At 52.8% G+C, this 20,014-nt stretch overlaps 2 protein-coding genes across 2 annotated transcripts in view; both read right to left on the bottom strand.

The window, feature by feature from the left end:
- Positions 1-10,336, bottom strand: part of LOC148591265 (olfactory receptor 14C36-like) — a 29,822-nt gene extending 19,486 nt beyond the window's left edge. The window contains exon 1 of the mRNA XM_088537910.1: positions 9,594-10,336. Coding sequence (XP_088394036.1) covers positions 9,594-10,336 — 743 coding nt within the window. The remainder of the gene's footprint in view (positions 1-9,593) is intronic.
- Positions 10,337-16,137: 5,801 nt separating this feature from the next.
- Positions 16,138-18,557, bottom strand: LOC148591264 (olfactory receptor 14A16-like). Its single transcript, XM_088537907.1, has 2 exons — positions 17,832-18,557; positions 16,138-16,149 (listed from the first exon to the last, which is right to left on the bottom strand). The coding sequence occupies exons 1-2, from the start codon at positions 18,555-18,557 to the stop codon at positions 16,138-16,140; spliced, it is 738 nt and encodes a 245-aa protein (XP_088394033.1).
- Between the last annotated feature and the right edge of the window lie 1,457 nt (positions 18,558-20,014).

The following is a 20,014-nucleotide window of genomic DNA, read 5'->3' as shown; positions in this document are numbered from 1 at the left end:
GCTCTCTGCAAGTTCCACATCCCTCTTGTCCTGGGCAGCCCACAATATTTCTGCACACGAGAGTCCAGGTGTGGCCTGAGCAGAGCTGAGGAGAGGGGCACGATCAGCCCCCTCCACCTGCTGCCAACACTCCTCCTCATGCAGGCCAGCATCCCTCTGGCCATCCTTGACACAAGGGCACATTGCTGCCTCCTGCTTGACCTGTTGTCAAGCAGACTTCCCAAACTCCCCTCCACAGAGCTGCTTAAGAGAGATTGCTTGAGAAGTCATTTCTGGAGCCAGGATTTCACCAAAGCACATGTAGAGATGGTAGTCCTTCATTCATGCTGCCCTTCATTCATGTTGCTGCATGCTTCATTCATGCACTCAGGAAGCTGCATGCTTCATTCACACATTTCTTTGTTCATGCTGCACATGTGCACCGGCAAGGGGGATTTATATGTAAATGACTGACAGAACAAAGCCTTCACTCTCTATGAGGAGGGCAGCCTCACAACACCTGCTTGCTCTGCTTCATTCCCTCCCAACCATTACACCACAATTCTCACACCTTGCTACCAGCATGGTCACCCTGCTCAATCACCTCCCACAAAAGACAGGCCTCACAGCTAAAATCACTAGCCACTGCATGCTTAGCGAAGCCTCCAAACATTGCCCCTGCTTCCTTTCATCCCTACCCAGCACGGGCACCACAGCTGCATTTCCCTTTGCAGCATTTCCCTACTAAAAAGCTGTCCCCAACACCCACACATTCCACATAAAATCTCTGTCAACAATACACTTTTCTCTTCAGGCCTAGAGTAATCCACTTGCCCTACTCAAATACCACCCTCCAACAATACATATGGAATGAGCAAGCAAAAAGGCACACACAGACACTGATGCAGCAAGAACATATGCTGGAGTTTGCATGCACTTTTCAAGGACTTCTCAAATAAGAATCTGGAAAGTCTTGCAGAGGCACCCACTGGCAGTGCACAATGCCACTCACTCATGCTGCAGGGAGCAGAGAATCTTACGCAACTTGTCTGCAGATTCTGGAAGGATCACCTTATGAGGATGACCATATCATGGGCGTGTCTTCTTCCACCTAATTGTATAAATGGCAGGGCCTAGCACTGATAAGTGGAGCAGGAATCAGGAATGACACCTGACCAACACTTATGGCTGGACCGTGAGAATCCCTCCCTTACCCTTAACCCGGCACCCTGCACTAAAGGAAACTGCTTCAAGGATGAGAATCCTCTGAACATTCAGGAAGAAATGTGCTAGCATTTACCATGTACAAGTAGTGCTTCCCTCATGTATGATGCTAGCAATTCTGTGTACGAGATTTGGGAAGGCCTCAGGGCATCCTGAAAATGTGTCAAATTAGATTCTTATACCAAGGACAATTAAAAATCAACCTGCTATTAATCCCTAAGTGTAGGGCCTTCCTTCACCTGACCTGCACACGTGTTCCACAGGATGCCCAAAGGGGAAGAACCCCCAGCCCCACTGTGGGGCAGCTCTCAACTCTCCGGGTGCCGCACACAATGGGTCCCCTCAGGGCGCAAGCCACAGGCAAAGGGAAGCTGTCCCGCCCCAGGGATACGGGGCCTGGAGATGCAGGGCCGAACTCCACGAGCCCCTGGGGGACACAGGGCCCAGCAGGGCTGGGACACGCTCAGGGACCACGTCACGGGGGGCAGTGTCCCCGGAGGCAGCTGGTGCAGAAAGGGGCTGCTGCCAGGAAGGGCCCCGTACTGGGGACCACGATGGAGGCTGCTCTGTCCCTCAGCCCCTTGGGGAACAGGGACTATGGCAGGTCCTAGTGCTCTTGTGATTTCCAGATCATCACTGTAGGCACCATCTGCTTCTCCAGCACAGCAGAAGACCTTTTGCTGAAGCTGTTCAACGTCCTGACTTCCAGGAGACACAGAGTTTGCTCAGGTTAAGTGCTTGGTAGGATTCCGTTGTTTCCTTTCCCCCCTGATGCAGTTAGAGGAGTAGTGAGGACACCTGCAGAACATCTCTCAAGGAGTCAGTGACCAGCAGAGCACACGGTGGCAAGTGTGGCATGTGAATCCACCCACTGAGGCAGGTTCCATCCGGGACATGCAGGCATTTCCTGTTCTGTCAGGAATATCAAGCTGCTTCTTGGGAAGTATCTCCTCAAGCGCTGCACAGCGGACATAAGGAGACAGTTTGAGTCAATTTGAGAGCTCCTCAGGAGACAGTGTGGGGCATCCTGCCTTGGCCTCCTAAAGAAAAGTCAAAACACTTCAGGGTTTCTTGGTCAGTGTAAGGAAAAAAAAATCAGTAAATAAAAATAAAAAAAATGTAGAACTTGTCATGTTACAGAGAACTCCTAGAAAATAATATTTGCATTTTCATGGACTATAAGGAGTTTTCTAAGGGGTAGAGCATACATCATAGACAGACGTGGCCAGGAAAAATAAGTAAATAAGTAAAGAAAAGAACAAAACTTTTGCAAACGCCAAGGTCATAAGATAGATTGCAATAACCATCTTACACTGGACAAATACCAACGCAGGAGCTCGGCTATCAGTTTCACTCTGAAACACTGAAGTTCCACATTGCCTGCATGAAGGATATATTCTAGCTTTAAACATTCCAGGATGGCTCAGATTGGAAAGGGCCTTCAGAGACCTTGTTCATCCTCACGCTTTGACAGGGCTACCTCCAGCAGGCGGCCCAAGACCCTGCCCAGACACCTGTTCAGTATTGCCAGGGCTGGAAACTCCACTGCCTTCCTCTGCAGCCTGTTCCTATGCTCAGACACCTTCCTTATTTTCAGAAAAACCTTCCTGTGTTTCAATTTGTGCCCATTACCTTTCATCATTGTCACTGAGCATCACTGAAAAAAATCTGGACCTGTCCTTATCACAGCCTCCCTTTGGATACTTAAGCACATTGATAAAACTCTCCTCCGTCCTCTCTTCTCCAGGCTATGCAGCCCCAGCTCGCTCAGCTACACCTCATATGAGAGAGGCTCCAGTCCCCTAATCGTCTAAGGGGCCCTTAGCTGGACTTACTCCAATAACACCATGTCTCTTCTAGACTGGATCACCCTCCTTCAAACTGCTGCAAGATGCTTTTGTCCAAGAATCAATGCATAAGTTTCACACATAACTCATCATTTCTTAACTGCAAGCAGCTGTAGTTTGGTGAATATCCTAAACACCTCCACCTGCTTCTCCAGATGGGGCAGCTGCAGTTCAAGGCATCACCTGGCCGGTCCCAGCCCTGCGTTGGGCGCCAGGAATGGGTTAGAGTGACAGCAGCTCCTGGCACTCCTGGCCTGCTTAAGTCGTAGTGTTTTGGTTAGAAATGCTGCTATGGTGGTTAATAACCTGGCTCTTTTAAGCTCAAGGAATGAGGAACTTTGCAAAGAGATTGTTAAGCTCCACAAAAAACATTTACACCAGGTTTGTTTTCCACTGAAATATCACCAAAACCCTGCAATTGAAATGGGTGGGAAGGAAGGAGTGGCAGCTGCATGCTGGGCTTGGCCTGGCCATGGTGGCGGCAGTTGGTACCAGGCCATGCCCCGGTGCTCCTGCAGAGAGGCGCTGCGCGAGGGCGCCTGCCTTGGCTGGCAGACGGGTGCGTTTGGCCGCACACCTTGCTGCGCTGCTCCAGCAGCCCCACACTGCCCCTTGCAGAGGCTGTGGGGAGCGGGTGCTGCGGCCCCTTGTGGGGACTCTGTTTGGTGAGGGCAGCACATCCCTGTGCTGCCCAAGGACAGCAACGGCTTCCCATGGACGTCCACGTGGACAGGGACACAGGGCTTCTCATCCATGGCTTCAATAGAGATGGGGCTCCTTGGAGTGGAGGCCCTGGAGGCCACAGCGCTTGCACAAGAGGCCGGCAGGGCGGCTCGCGGAGCGCACCGCAAGCACACGGGCTGCTGGCAGGAGGGCGCTGGGCTGGGGCTGAGGTGTGCGGGGGAAGAGGGGCTACGTGTCCTGGTACCTGCCCGTGCTGCACTTGATCCCCTAACCTAGAGCTAAGCACTCAGCTCTTGGGAGTTTGTTCACTTGCTGGGAAGTTCAACCAAACCTGCTTTCCACCCCTGTATTTGGCTGTTTCCCAAGCTGCTTCCAAAGGGGAGAAAAGACCCCCCCTGCTCTGCACAGGTGCCCATGGCGCAGTGTCCCTGTCCCCTGCGCCGCGGGGCTGCACTGCCCCAGGGAGCAGCTCCTGCCCTGCGCACCGGCCTCCCTGATGCCGCCGTGAGCAGCACAGGAACAGGCGCACGGCTTAGAGATCCTCCGCTAAAAGCCAAGTGGCCTCTCAACACATGGCCAAACTCTCATGCCATAATTTAACTCTTTGTGTGCTGCTGAATTGCTGCTGGAACCAAAGGAACCAGGGTTTGACACGATCCCAATTCTGTATTTTGAGACAGTGTTTGGGGAAGGGGAAGGCAGAGGGAGAGGAGGGTAAATCCCCTTTGTCTATAATCCCTGGCCCATTGCCCCAGATAAAACTGGAGCCAAACACTCAGCCTGCAATAGCACTCCCAGCACCAATAGAGTTAAGGGGGAAGGCAAGGCTGCTCTCAGCCACAGCACATGGCACCTGCAAGGTGCACGGCAGGACAAGAGAAGGAGCCCAGCAGCACACCAGGGGCTCCCAGGCAACCACCAACTCACAAGGGCTCTGTTGAGGACATGCACACCCGGCCCTGGGCACAACTGCCCTTCACACTCATTGCACTGCCAAGGAACATGTCTAGACCATGGAAAAGAAAGCTGTCTCGAGACTATCAGGCGGTAAGGGCAGGAGTGGAGCAGGGAAGAAAGATGAAGGCATTCAAGGCTGCTTGCAGGGGTGTAAGCAGAGCCCCAAGTGGAGTCCGGCCTCTGGGCAGGCAGCCACCAGCAGCACCATGGGGCTGCGTGAGGAGCCCTCCTTGGCACCCAGGAAGCCCAAGGCCATGCACTGCTCTCTGCCGCCAGGCTCAGCAGTGCCAGGGGGAGTCCAGCACACGCAGACCCTTCCTCACGGCGGCCCCCCTGGCCCTTGCCGCTGCCCTCCTCCCCCCACGGAGCACTGGAACATCCCAGAGGGGCAGTTATCGCCACGGGAACACGGAAGCTTCCCAGGGCTGCGCCTCACAGTGGCCCCAGTGCTGGCCACGCAGCAGCAAGGCCAGGTGAGCAGCAGGGCCGCGCAGCACCAGGGGCCACCCGTGGTGCCCACAAGATGCAGGGGAGCTGCGGGGCTGCAGGGCAGCCTGCGCGATGCCTCCCAGGGGAGGCCCCAAAGCCACCACGCGACACTTGGCGCTCACACCGCTGACATTGCCCTTCTCTCTCCTCTACTTGCCACTCGGCTCCCCAACTGCAAAAGGGCCTGCCGGGGACAAGGAGGCTGCCGCGGGCAGGCCCAGCTCTGTGCCCCACCACTCCCACACACGGAGACACCAAGCGGCTGCTGGGACAGAGACACCTGCTCTCACGGCTGCAAATGACAATGACTCCTTTTCTTTTGCAGTTGGTGGAGACTTAAAAAAATGGACAACTCTCCAGTTGAAGAGATGGAGTGGGAGAGCTCTGTGCAGGTACTGTGCGCGCAGGCAGAGGCTGCGTGGGGACGGCTGGCGTTTGGCTCTGCGAGAGCAGCTGCAGGGCTAGTGGCAGAGGTGGCAGGGAGCTCTGGCAGGCCTGGGTGCTGGGGCAGAGCTGCGCCAGGGCCAGGAGCGGCCAAGGCCTCGGGGGCTGCTGCCTGAGCCTGGCGCCCTGGCTCTTTGCACCGCCTGCCCTGTGCACGCAGGGCACACAAGGCCCCATGCACAGAGCCAGATCTGCCACCATGACTGTCCCCCTATGCTCTCCTGCTCTCTTCCAGAGCCCAGGAACCCACAGCCTGGCTGGATGCAGCCAGGATGAAGAGCCTATGGAGTGGGAGACCTCTAGCTGTGCCCTCCAGGTATTGCTGCTGCTGCCGGGTGCACATGGACAGCTGGGGATGGGGTTGGCCCCTTCTCGCTTTCCTGATTCTCGCTGCAGGAAGAGGGGCCCTGGGGCCAGACCTCCCCAGCTCTGGGACTTGTCTTGAAAATGCCTCCCTCTCTCTTACAGGCTCCGCACATGGATAGGGGGCCTTCAGGGGACCACCCTGAGCCTATGGAGTGGCTCAGTTACGGCAGCAGCCAGGTACAGCCCCCGTAGCCCCTGGATGCCCTTGCCCTTCCTCTTCCCCATGCACCGTCCCCACCAAGGTCTCCTCCTCTCTTCCAGACCGTGGGGAGCATCACCCTGATCGGCTGCAGCCAAGAAGAGCCGATGGACTGGGAGAGCTCCGGCTGCAGCCCCCAGGTATGGTCCCTGCTGCCGGCTGCACGGGCAGAGCTGGGGCTGTGCCCGGCCCCTTGGCGCTGCTCCGCGCTGCCTTTGGGGAGCAGCCGCGCGGGAGCCTGGCCCAGGTGTGCGGGCGCTCTGGCGGGCCGCGGCGCCGGGGCAGAGCTGCACAGGGCGCAGGAGCGCCCAAGGCCTGGGCACCTGCTGCCTCAGCCCCTCTGCCGGCCTCTGGGCTGCGCTGGCCACGCCAAGCCTCTGCCAGGGCACCAATGACGGCAGCGCTGCTGCCAAAGAGCCCGCGCAGCCGCCAAAGAGCCTCTGCTCCACGGGAGCCCCCGAGCCGCTCCTCGGCCCTGCTCACGCCTCCTTTTCCCTTGCAGACCAAGCTCCCCTTCGCTCTGGCTGCTGCTGGGAAGCACTGGGCCCAGGGACTGCAGCAATAACTTCTTATCTGGATTTTTCATTAGAGACTTTTATAGTAGTATTTGTTCCTGTTGATATTGTTGATATTCCTGTTGTTAGTTTTATTGATATTGTTTTTATTATTGTTGTTGTTATCGTTTAATATATTGTTCTGTTTTTGTTGTTGTTTAAATATATATTCCTGTATCATTGTTTTAGTGTTGTATGTTTTATCCAAGTGATGTCAGGCACTAAAATCATCCCCACTGAAGGTGTGTGTGTGCTAAGATTTCAGACCCTAGGAGCAAGGGAGGGCCTGCAAAGGTTCCCTCTAGGACTTTCTTCACACATGGCCCTTTGGGATGTCCCAGCCAGTTTTCCATCTGTTTTTTTTCTTCTTCTTTTTCACTTATTCTATTCTTCATTTTCTTTTTCTTTTCCCTTTTCTTTTTTTTTGTTTTCCTTTTAATCTTTTCCTAATGCTGTTTTGTTTTCTTTTCTCTTTTTCCCTTTCTTCTTTCCATTTCCAATTCTTTTTATTTCTTCTTATTTTTTTTTTCCTTCTTGGAAATTGTGGCACAGAAAAAGAGTGTAGGACATGATGAAGCCAAAGAGCATTCCCGACCGGCACCGGGGATCGCAGCTCTGCTCAACACTCAGGCGCTCCCCTTCTAAATACCTACACTCAAGCAGTGCCAGGAGAGGACAAGCTCATCCTCAGGAGAGCAGTCATTGCTCTCTGGAAAGGAAGGGAGCCTCCAAGGCCAGGCCTGCAAAGGAACAATGGTTCTTTTCCAGCAATGTGCATCCATTCCAATGCCAGGCTGTGGGATTTCTTGCTCCCTTATGGAGCTGGGAATAAGTGTATGGTGCCTGACAAAACAGGACAAGCAAGGAAGAAGACGAGGAGGTTGTTGGTAGATGAGATGGAAGGCAGCACTGCCAGGCCCAGCAGGAGTCATGTGGCACACGGGGAGCAGCTGAGTGCGCCCAACATCCTGGCTCATTGCGGCCAATGACCACCTGCAGGAACCAGCTCTCACGCACATGCTTGCCCCGGTTCTGCTTCACTGCTTTAGCCCTCTCTTCAGCTTCCCCCAAAGAAGATGTCCTGCTTCTGCTGCATCTCTGCATGGCTCTTGCTTCAGGAGACAGGCCAAGAAGGCAGCCTCAGATCCCGAAGGAAATACAAGCGTCCCATGGTCCTGATGTGCAGGCACCGCATGGGGCAGGGAGCACTCCAGGATGGGGAAAGGTCTCCCCAGTATGGACCCAGCAACAACCCTTGGTATCTCAGCCCACCACAGCCCTCCTGCTTGGGCAGCCACCCCCTACAACCTGCCCCTGCTGACTCCTGTGAATGTCCAATGTCGGACGAGTGCTGGAAATGGCCAAAGTGAGAGACCAATCTGTGACAAATGCCCTGTGGCCCCTTCACAGCCAGGCCATGCAACCAAGGACACCCAGCTCAGCAAACGTCCTTTTCCTCTCCGAACCCTCTCCAGCCCAGCCCAGCCCCTCTCCAGCTCTCCCCACCTGCCCTGCCCTCTCCCAGCCCACCCAGCAGAGCAGACCAGGCTGGGGGTGGCCCCGCAGCAGTGCCCCCCGCAGGGCACTCACCCCACAGCCCCAGCCCCACTGTGGGCACAGCAGCTCCAGGGAACAGGGCTGTGTGTGTCATGTGCCCCATCAATCCATTCCAAGCTGGAACTGGCCCCCATACAGACACAGAGGACAGGGACACTCTGTGCCTCTTGTTCCTGTATCCCAGAGCTTCCCTACCCCAGGCTGCCTGCAGCCCCCATGCCAGCCCCTCTCTCCAGCACAGCACAAGGCTCCCTGCCCTGGGGCTCTGCTGGCACCTCCTGCTGCCAGGGACACAGCAGCCATCCCTTAGCTGACATGCACAGAAATATATTTCTTTTCCCCATTTATTCCTCCTTCTAAGAGCACAATTGCTCCTTTTCCCCTTCCCCAGGGATATCCCTGCTCCCTGGAAAACCCTTCCCCAGGTTAATTCCTTAGTTATGGTCTGCCTGGAAGGTCCTGGAGCCTTCCCGGTGCTCCCTGCAGGACCCCGAGATGCTGGTGCTGCTCTGCAGAGTGAGTGGGCTGTGGTGCTCTGGGGTCACAGGGTGACTCTGCAGTTGTTGTGGTCATGGTTGGACACAGATCCAGCTGGACAGGCATCATTGTACCTGAGAACACCGTATCAAGGGGCCTCTATCTGTGAATGATGCTCTGAGCAATCACAGGCCATATAAAATGGCTCAGCTGTGTTCATGTGTCCCTAGATCCAGAACATGACTTCAGGTATAAGCTGTTGTGAGCGGCTCTTGAAGTTCCTTTCCCTGTGCCTGCAAGGTCCCCTATATGCTCATAGGCCACCATACGGGGGACAGTCCCAGTCATATACTACTTGGCCATTCATCACTATCAGGAGCACCGAGCACTCACAAGTGAGAATTGAATCCAGTCCTTATTCCCTAACATATCCCCCCAGGAGCTCATTGCCTTGGGCCCATGAAGAGCCACAGAAAAACAACAAGCATATTTCAGGCTGAAAATTCAGCAAATTCTCAGCAGATTCTTGGCACCAGCTTTGGAAGAAGAGCCCAATCTACAAGATGCACTGAAAACATACCCTTTAATTCGGGGAACGACAGCTCTGACACAATGATAGACACATTTAAAAGAGACCTCTGGGTCAGAAAGACACGGTTAACACCTCTGGAGAAGTGGGATGAATTCAGAAACTTGCGCAGAAACCTCATTATTAAAGCAAGAATGCCAAAATCACAGGAGTTGTCTGAGAGAAATTAGATATCACTTGAGTAGAAGGATGGGATTTCAGCTTATTGCTGCTGAAATATTACCAACTGAATCATTTTTTTTAGTGCATCCCTGAGTTCCTTGTTCCTCATGCTGTAGATGAGAGGGTTCAGTGCTGGAGGCACCACTGAGTACAGAACAGTAACAACCAGATCCAGAGCTGGGGTGGAAATGGAGGGAGGCTTCAGGTAGGCAAACACTGCTGTGCTGACAACCATACAGACCACGGCCAGGTGTGGGAGGCACATGGTAAAGGCTTTGTGCCGGCCCTGCTCAGAGGGGATCCTCAGCACAGCTCTGAAGATCTGCACGTAGGACACCACGATGAAAATGAAACACCCAAAAGCTAAACAAAGACTAACGGCAATGACTCCAACTTCTCTGAGATAGGAGTCTGAGCAGGAGAGCTTGAGGATCTGGGGGAGCTCACAGAAGAACTGCTCCACCACATTGCCTTGGCACAGTGGTATGGAAAATATGTTCCCAGAGTGCAGGAGAGCATTGAGAAAATTAGATGCCCAGGCAGCTGCTGCCATTTTGACACAGGCTCTGCTGTCCATGAGGATACCATAGTGCAGGGGTCTGCAGATGGCAATGTACCGGTCATAGGCCATGACTGTGAGGAGACAATACTCTGCTGAAATGAAAAAGGCAAACATAAAGACCTGTGCAGCACATCCTAAGTAGGAAATGGCCCTGGTGTCCCACAGAGAATTGGCCATGGATTTGGGGAGAGTGGTGGAGATGGAGCCAACATCAAGGAGGGAGAGGTTGAGGAGGAAGAAGTACATGGGGGTGTGGAGGCGGTGGTCGCAGGCTACGGCTGTGATGATGAGGCCGTTGGCCAGGAGGGCAGCCAGGTAGATGGCCAGGAAGAGCGAGAAGTGCAAGAGCTGCAGCTCCCGCCTGTCTGCGAATGGCAGGAGGAGGAACTCGTTGAAGGAGTTGCTGTTGTTTCGAAGCACTGTCCAATGAGGAAAAAGCATCAACACATTAGAATAGGCTTCTCTGAGCAAAACTCCTTCTACTCCTCTTAGTAAAGCCACATTTTCCTCTCTCCTTCACCTTGTTCAGCTCCCTTGTCTGAACTCTGGTTTGTGCTGGCTGAGTGTGCTCTTCATTTGTGCTTGTGTCAGTCAGTCCTGCTCTTGTGGGTGGTGTAAATGGAGGTGTCCAACTGCCTCATATATTCGGTGAGGAGACCAGGGGATGGGCACCATGAACTGAGTGAAGGGAATTTGATCCAGTGACTCAATAGCAATATTCTCTAATTACTCTTGTGCAAATGGCATCACTCATGACAGCTCTTTTTGAAGGAAAAAATTTTGGGGAAGGATTCATCTCCAGCTTACCCTTTTGAACAGAAGTGCCTGAAATGGACCCTGTCCTCTAAGCATCTTAATATCTTCACTCTTGCTTGACACAATGCAGTGGGAGAGGGAAGTTTCTGCCTTAACTGCAGCTGACTCCCTGTCCTGAGCTCGAGGGAGCAAGGACCAGACCAGAATGAGAGGTGAAGAAATGTAGAGCAACACTATGAACCTTATGCCAAGGGACAGGAAGGAGTAACAGACAGAGGAGCACTGGGGAAAGTCTTCCCCTCCCCAAGCTGTGCAAGCCACCTCCCAGAGAGCAACATCTCCAGACAGTCCCTCTCAGTCCCCTTCTCCTGCAGTGGGAAAGGACCAGGCTGCAGTAGAGACACAGCCCCTCTTCCACCAAGGAGGGTACTCATGGCTGGGACCCCATGGCCTTGAGGGGTGGGAGAGGGGACACGGGGCTTTGCTTAGAGGAAGACATCTGTGTTGCAGGGACTGACTGGTGGGGAGGGATCCAAATCCCCCCTCCCACAGTGATTATGTTTCTAGTTCCCTCCCATTTGCTGATTTTATCTCCACCGCTGGAGCTTTTCCTGATGGCAGCAGTTCCTCTTGCCCATGTCTTCTCCCTGTCCGTGCCGCACAACCCATCCCACCCCCTGGACACTTACTCTGCCCTACAGCAGTATCTCAGCAGCAGGGCGCTGTCCAGGGACATCTCTCTGCAGGTAGTAAGGAGAAGGTCAGACAAGCCCTGGTGAGGCCAGAGAAGGTGATGCTGGTGCTGTCTTCAATCAGGGGAGGGGGACAAGGGTTTTCTGAGGTTCCTCACAAATCTCTCCATTTAAAGGACTAGAGTGTCAGGTTCCTGCTCTAACCTGGCATTTCCTTTCCATACACACCCGGGTTTTCGGAAAGCAGACACAAGAAATCTCCTGATCTTAGACATTAACACTGCTTTCACTGTCCTCTTGAAAAGGCTCTTTCAGAAAATGAACCTGTCCTTATGGGAGTCTCTCCTCACACCCAGAGCTTCTCCCTGCAGCACCATGGGGATATCCCAGGCAAGGTTAGTGCTGCAGTCCCAGGCAGGTGGCAGTGCCCTAGGGACACAGCACCCTGCGGCACACGGACACTGCTCTGAATTGCAGCCCATGCAGACCTGGGTGCACTCATTGGCTTCACACCCCTGCCCTATCCCAGGGAGAAGGCAGCCATGATGCCCGATACCTTTGATGGTCTGGCTGGGAATCCCTGCTCCAAAGCACACCCAGCTCCAAGCAGGAGAAGCTGGGAGAGCCACCCCAGCTGGGGAAGGTGCTACATTCAAAAGATCATTCCAGTAATCACAGCAGTGTTGTCCTGCAGACAGACACTTTCCATATCTTGGGCTGGTAAGATTTCTCCCTGCAGTGAGTTCTCAATTGCCCTCCCATTCCCAACTCTCCCTCACCTGTCCCTCACTTACACGTGACTCATCGCAGCCTGGTGCCTGCGGGCAGTGCCCTGAGTCTTGCTGCTCCTTTATGAGGAGCTGCTCCTGGGCAGAGCTGTCTCTCTGCAGCACCTGCCAGGTTGCCATGGGCTCCCGCAGTCCTAGGAGCCAGGCCCAGCTCAGGAGCAGGGACCAAGCTTAAGATGGAATAATTTCTGTCTCCTCTGCAGCCTTCAGGCATTTCTGGGGCTTCAGGGCTGTGACTGGGGAAGCAGGCTGGGTGTCTGTAGGATGCATGGACACAGCTGCAGGTATGAACCAGCATGGGACAGGCTCTGGTGGAGACAGACAAAGGCTCTGCCTGGGCTCACAGACACCAGAGGAGGCCTTCATCCTCTTGGCTATGGCTGTTGTCTCTGCCACCGAGGCCTGTCAAGAGACACTGGAGCCTCAGTGTCCCTCTTGCTGATACTCTGAAAGGTGTCGTATCATTGTCCTGCACTGAGCACTGCACACCCCCCCACACACACTGTCCTCAGGAGGACCTGTAAAACATGTGGGGGAAAGGATCTCCCTTCCCAGAAGCGCAGGGGCTGAGCTTGGAGATTTTGACTGATAAAACACACCAAGGGTTAATGTGGCATCAGAGCCTCCTGCATGATTCTCTGCCTACCTGTTATCAGTGATGACAATTTTCTGTTCTAATCAGTCCCTGGGTAGTCTTTACTGCTAACAACTATCAGTGGGACCCATTAAAACTCAACAAAATGTTGTGGGTTGATCTTGACTTTAAATTCTCCTCTCAGTAACTGAGGTTCATGGATTCAGCATGAAATCTACCATGGGGCTCATAAAAATGCAAAAAGCTCTCACAAACCATGTCTCTCCCTGCAATTTTTGTCTAGGCTTGCTTGACTAATTGGAGAGGTTTGGGGACTGTAGCTGAAAGTTGGAGACATCAGTAATATACAAGCATTTCTGATTTTACAGGTTTTTATTGTTACTATTAACATCCAGCTTTCAGAGTAATCGACAGCAATATTCTAGAATTGGAATCAATCCAGAATGGCTCCCAATGAAGTGTGGACATCTAGAAGAACCCGTGTCCCAGAGCTCAAGCACTGTATGGACACTCTTCCTTCCCTCCCCAACCTGCCATTTCTCACATCTGCCACCTGGGACTTCCATCACTCTTGTTAGAAGCTTCTCTGTTCTACTGAAATCAGCAACTGAAAGTTAGAGCTCATCTGCTGCAGCTGCCAACTGCTTTCCTTAGAGAGTTTCTTAGAGAACTAGCTGCAAACAAACACAGGGTTTTTCTTAATTGCAAAGAAACAGAAATAAAGCTTGAAATAATTTCACAAATAATAATTGTGCTCTTTGAGTGTAGGCTAAGCCCAACATGTCAACAATGAGGTTCCCTTGCTACAAGGGACACCCTTCCTCAAAGACAGAGCAACCTTTAAACTCCTTGAAGTGCAAACCAGCAGCTGGGTCCTGAGGTGAGCAAAGAGTAACAGGGGGAGTCACAATACTGCGGTTCTACAATGGCCAACTTGTGGCCTGTAAAGATGGTGTTAGAAATTGTCAGTTTGAGCAGGACATGTGGGAATGGGAGAGCCACACAGCTCCTGTGTGTCCTGGGTCATGATGTGGGCCATGCTGCTTTTGGAGATCCCAGACCTGCCTCAGCTTCTCTACAAAAGCAGGGAAAAGGCCCTGATGCAAGACCTTAGAGAACAGGGATTTTCCTAGCTGCTCAGAGCAACACAAAGAAGGTCTTGGGGATGTCAAAGGAAACCCAACCCACCAACACCAAAAGCACTGGACCTTCCTCAACCCTTCGTTTGGGAGCAGGATGGGACAGGGAAAACAGCCACGTCCCAGACGTCCTCCATTAGGCCTCCAGCTCTGCAGCTTCTCATGGCTTCAGGGAAGCTCCCTAAACCAACACTTCCCATGACCCTAGTGCATTGAGCAGACTGAGCAGACACAGAGGAGACAGAAGAGAGAAAGGGGAGAGACCCCTGGGTCCAGAATGGGCCTTCCTGTGCCAAAGACAGGATGCTAGAGGCTGAATAGGCAACTGAAAGAAAGGAGGAAAGGCGTGCTTTGCTTTTCAGGGTCTGGAATGCCACATATCTGAAAGCTTCAAGAGGGATGCCATCCCCCTTCTGCAAGATTTGCTCCAGGACTGTGAAAAAACTACAGGAAGAGGAATGTTGATTGTTGGAAGCTTCAGCAGTAGGGGAATGGGGAGATGGTCATCTCACTGACTTGTGAACAAGCCAAAATGCAGCTCCTGAGGCACAGCAGTGCCTTACAGGCTCCATACGGGAGTCTGGACAGAGGGATGCAGTGTGTGGGCCTGTCCTGAGACACCCAGGGTCAAAAGTGTGGGAGATGCAGGATGCCAGGGCTCTACAGATCCCAAAGACATGCAGGTGCCAAAAACTATACCCACGGGAGAAACACTACTTGGAGGTGTAATGGCAAACCCCAAAGCATAAGTAAGGTGCAAAATAGAAATAGCTTTCCTCAGGGTCAGATGAAAGAAAGCTGCGCAAAATTCACAGGATTTGGAGAAACTTCTTCAGATTTTCTACCTGGCCTGACCCATGGTTTTGGAGCCTGTCAGGAACCAATGCCCCATCTCAATCCCTCTGGAGGGAAGACATGTGTTAAGAATATATTTGCTCTTTTCTGACATATCATCTCTATCTTATCACAGATCAAGAAACCTTCCTGAGGGCTTTTAAAAGCACAGAGCCTGTAGATCCTTTTTCAGAAGAGTAGATTCCTTGAGGTTGCAGCAGGGGATCCAGTGCCGTGCTGAAGGCAGGTCCCAGCAGGCAGGTCCTTGGGGCCTTTTCCAGTGAACTTTGGGTTATCTCCGAGGATGGAGACCTGAGAATCTCTCTGGATCCTGTGCCAGAGTTTGGCCATGCTCATAGACAAAAAGATTGGTTCTTAACATCTAAGAGCATTTCCCATTGTCCATTTCTTTTTCTCTCACTATTGCCTCACCTGCCATTTGTGTGACCCTCCAAGAATATCCAACTGCTCTGTGCCCTCCACAAGGCAGTTGTGCACAGCATGAAGATCCCCCTTGGACTTCTCTGGTCCAAACCAGAGAACAAACCCTGCTCTCCCAGCATCTCCTTTTCTGCCCCACACTCCAGCCCCTGACCATCTTCTTGTCCCTGTGCTGGACTCCCTCTCACTTGTTAGTGCCTGCGCAGAACTGGAGAGGCTGAATGGGATCTGGTTTACAGACATGGTCTCGTAATCCCGCTCCATCCCAGGAGCTTCTCTGTGTGCTCAGACATGCATGTGCATGTACATGCATGTGCTCGGACATGTGTGTGCTTGGACGTGCGTGTGAACCCATGAGTACATGGGTCTGTGTGTGCGCATGTGCTGGGCACGCTCAGGTCTCCCCATGGCAGGGGCCCACGTGGCCCCGCGAGCCCCTGCACAGGTGCCCCTCGCCCTGTGGCCCCCGGCACCCAGTTTCCCTGGGGCGCTGACACCGGGACCTGCCACCCTGGGGGTCCCAGCACAAGGAGCCCTCTCTGGGGGGCCACCAGCACCAGGAGCCCTCACTGCTGGGCCCCAACCAGCAGGACCTGTCACCTTCGGGCCCTCAACCTCAGGACCCCTCATTCAGGGACACTTCCCATCAGGGCACCTCGACCTCGAGCTCCCAACCGCAGGCCCCTTCATCCCTTCATCAGTGACGCAGAGCCTAGTTGGAGACCTGCAACTATTGGTATCAGGAGTCAGTCAAAGCCTGTTCAGTTTATTAATCAGTGGCCTGAAGGGACAGAGTGCACCCTTAGCAAGTTTGCTGAGGACAGAAAAGTGCGAGGAATGGCTGATAGTCCAGAGGTCTGTGCAGGCTTTAAGAGGGACCTGGACAGCCTGGAGATTGGCGGGTAGAGGAACCTCATGAAGTTCAACATGGGCAAATGCAGGGTCTTGCAGCTAGGGAGGAATAACCGCATGCACCAGGACAGGCTGGGGATCGACCTGTTGGAGAGCAGCTGCACAAAAAGGGACCTGGGAATCGTGGTTGGCACTAAATTGACCATGAGCCACCAGTGTGCCCTTGTAGCCGCTGATACTGGTGGCTGAGGTCTGACGGTATTCAGAGTGCCCCACAATATTGCAATGGCAGGAGATGTCTTTGGGTGGCCACTAGCTCCAGGCTGTGGTGTTTCACGGCGGGTGCAGGAATCGCCCTCCACTGCCCCTTCCCTGGGCCTCCTGGGTCCCCACTGCCTCCCTGGGGATTGCAGAGCCCTCCTTTCCCCATGTGCACCTGGGTTTAGTGCTCTACCTTCTGGTCCCTGCACTGTGAGCCATCCCTGTTTCGTTAAAGCTGCACTCAGTGCCCACTGCCAGGCAAACCCTGTGCCTGGAGATCCCTGGGGGTTCTCTCATCAGCACAGACATGTGTGGGGCAGCCTGGCACAGGCAATGCAGAGACCATTGCCTATCTGCAGTGGTCACTGAGAGATGAACCCTAGATTGAGGCTAACAGATCACCCTGGAATGCTGAGGTTATCCCCTGGATCCCATGGAGTTCACAAGCAGAAGAGCAGGCCCATTTGTGGTTGCACACCCTTGGTCATGTTTTTTGATTCCAGTTTCTAAAGAGAGGCAAGATTCAGGACCATCATAGGTCAGATCCCCTTTTATTATGGAAATGTTATTCTGGAATCCAGCTGTGGCTTAAGGAAGCCCAAGGACTGGTCCTGCCTGTTTTTCCAGGGTATGAGGAAAAACAAGCCTATCTCTACCAGGTTATGAGCGTTCCTGGGCCATATGTGCAGAATAAAGCGTGGAAGGACAGCACGGACATGAGGAGGCTGACTCTAAATAGAGAAAGTCCTGCTACCCTCCTGAATGTGTCTTCAGGAAAGATGAACTGCCACAGAAAGGCTGCCTCTAGACTTTCCTTCAATTCACTCATGTTTAGTTTTGTGTGTTGGAGCTTGGCATGGAACCATGGAAACCTGTGGTGACGCTTGGTTGCCATTTCTGTCATATTACAGAGATTTGAGATCACACTCTAACCATAGCCACGAGAGCTGAGATCTCCTAAACAACACTGGACTCCTGGTCTCACCCCACCTGCCCTTGTCCCACCATGACTCTGTACCCCAGAGGTCCCTTGGTGTCAGTGCTGGAAAAGACACTGTAGAGGGAAACTCTTCTCCCTGCACTGGGCACATCCAAGGGAGCTCAAAGAAGCGGCTCAGAGAATCCCCCCTCTCTGCTAGTGAAGCGGGAAGCCTGGCTTCCTGCTTTATCATGGTGTATGTTTAAGTGCCACATGAGAGATTCCTGTGCAGATGTGACAAAAATTAGGTATCTTTATTTTAGTATTTATTGGTTTAAGATGGATGTAAAAGAGAGACTTAAAAAAGGAAATGCATAAAATACAGCCTTGATGCCAGATATCCTGGTGAGTGAATGAAACAGTTGTTACCATTGACCTTGTACCCACTGGATGAGTTTCCTCACTGCCTCCTTGAGCTCCTTGTTCCTCATGCTGTAGATGAGGGGATTCAGGGCTGGAGGCACCACCGAGTACAGAATGGACACAACCATATCTAAAAGAGGGGAGGAGATGGAGGGGGGCTTCAGGTGGGCAAACAATGCAGTAATGACAAACAAGGAGACCACAGTGAGGTGCGGGAGGCACATGGAAAAGGCTTTGTGCCGGCCCTGCTCAGAGGGGATCCTCAGCACAGCTCTGAAGATCTGCACGTAGGACACCACAATGAAAGTGAAACACCCAAAGACTAAACAGGCACTAAGCACAATAATCCCAGCTTCCGTGAGGTAGGAATCTGAGCAGGAGAGCTTGAGGATCTGGGGGATCTCACAGAAGAACTGCTCCACCTCATTGCCTTGGCAGAGGGGTAGGGAAAATGTGTTCCCGGTGTGCAGGAGAGCATGGAGGAAACCACTGGCCCAGGCAGCTGCTGCCATTTTGACACAAGCTCTGCTGCTCAGGAGGGTCCCATAGTGCAGGGGTCTGCAGATGGCAACGTAGCGGTCGTAGGCCATCACAGTGAGGAGACAATACTCCGCTGACATGAAAATAGTAAAACTTAAGACCTGCCCAACACATCCCAAGTAGGAAATGGATCTGGTGTCCATTAGGGAATTGGCCATGGATTTGGGGATAGTTGTGGAGATGAAGCCAAGGTCGAGGAGGGAGAGGTTGAGGAGGAAGAAGTACATGGGGGTGTGGAGGCGGTTGTTGCAGGCTACAGCTGTGATGATGAGGCCGTTGGCCAGGAGGGCAGCCAGGTAGATGGCCAGGAAGAGCGAGAAGTGCAAGAGCTGCAGCTCCCACGTACCTGCAAATGGCAGGAGGAGGAACTCATTGAGGGAGCTGCTGTTGGACATCTATTGGGCTCAGGAAAACTGTGTAGGGAAAAAAGGCCATAATAGCTTAGAAGAATTTTCTCTGAAATAAACTTTCCATTTTTCATAGAAATGCTTCTCAACCCCATCCCAACTCTCAGCAATTTCTTCTTCTCACTGTCACCTTCAGTCAGCTCCTCAATCTCTGCTCCACCTGAGTGTTCTGGGTGGAGCCGCAGCCTGAGTTACTCTACGCCAATGTGTATAAAGGACTGGTTCTTGTTATCTCTCCTTTCTGGAGTTGATGTCACAGGACATCCACCTTTAATATAAAGGGTCTTTTCATATTCCCACACACACTTCCAAGGAGTCCAGGGTGCAGCAGGGGGTTTTAGCATTTTGTTTTAGAATTACATATTTTGGAAATTTTTAGATCTGTCACCATATCTGGTCAGGTTCTTTGCATGTCTTTATTGACATGCAAATAAAGACAGATGTCTCTATTTCTGAAAATGTGAACATTAAGCAGACTGGAGATGGAAATGGGCTCTCTGCTGCTTAGGGAACAGCATGGAGTGCTGTTGAGTCCATCTCCCTTGTTCCTGCACACAACCCTGGACTCTGTTGAGATCATAGAAGACTGGTTTCAAAGCACTCATTTAACTCTGCTCTCCCTCTAAGTTTAAAGTGGATACATAATGGAGAGAACAGGACACTGCTGACATGGCAAGGACTCTGTGCACTGAATCCTCTTCTGGAGGGCACCTCACAACCCCAGCAGGACAACAGAGACAGTCACGTGTCCTGACAGCCACAGAGTCTCCTAAAGGGAGAGTCAACCCCTTTGCAGCCCCTCCAATGACACTGCCCAGCACCCTGGGCACATTGCCACTCTTCAGACACCTCCATGGCAGGACCTCAGGGTGAGTATCTGAATTTGTAGCTGAAGCCCCAGCTGACTGCCAGGACAAGAGCAGAAAGGAGAGGCAGGGAAACAAGGAGAAACACTGTGACTGCTGCCAAGGGAGGACAGAAAGACAGAGCAGCACCGTCCCCAGGTTGCACCTCCCAGACAGTGTGGACTTCCAGGACAGTGGTTCTCAGACCCTGTGCCTTGCAATGGGAAATGGGCACATGGCAGGAGAGAGGCAGCTCTGCTGTTCTGGAAATCTGACTGCAGAGGAGGTCAGAAATGCCCTGGAGCCCTTCCCCTTGAGAGTGGAGTGAGACTAAGCACAATGAGAATGAGGAGAGCTGCAAAGGGGATATTGCTGCTGCCCACAGGTGAAAAGGCAGTTGAAGGAATATTCTGGGGTCCTCGCAGACCTATT

This window comes from Tinamus guttatus, unplaced genomic scaffold (assembly GCF_059628265.1).
Source record: "Tinamus guttatus ecotype Peru unplaced genomic scaffold, ASM5962826v1 Tinamus_guttatus_pri_ptg000892l, whole genome shotgun sequence".
NCBI lineage: Eukaryota > Metazoa > Chordata > Aves > Tinamiformes > Tinamidae > Tinamus > Tinamus guttatus.
This window is presented reverse-complemented; position numbering and strand designations above follow the sequence as displayed.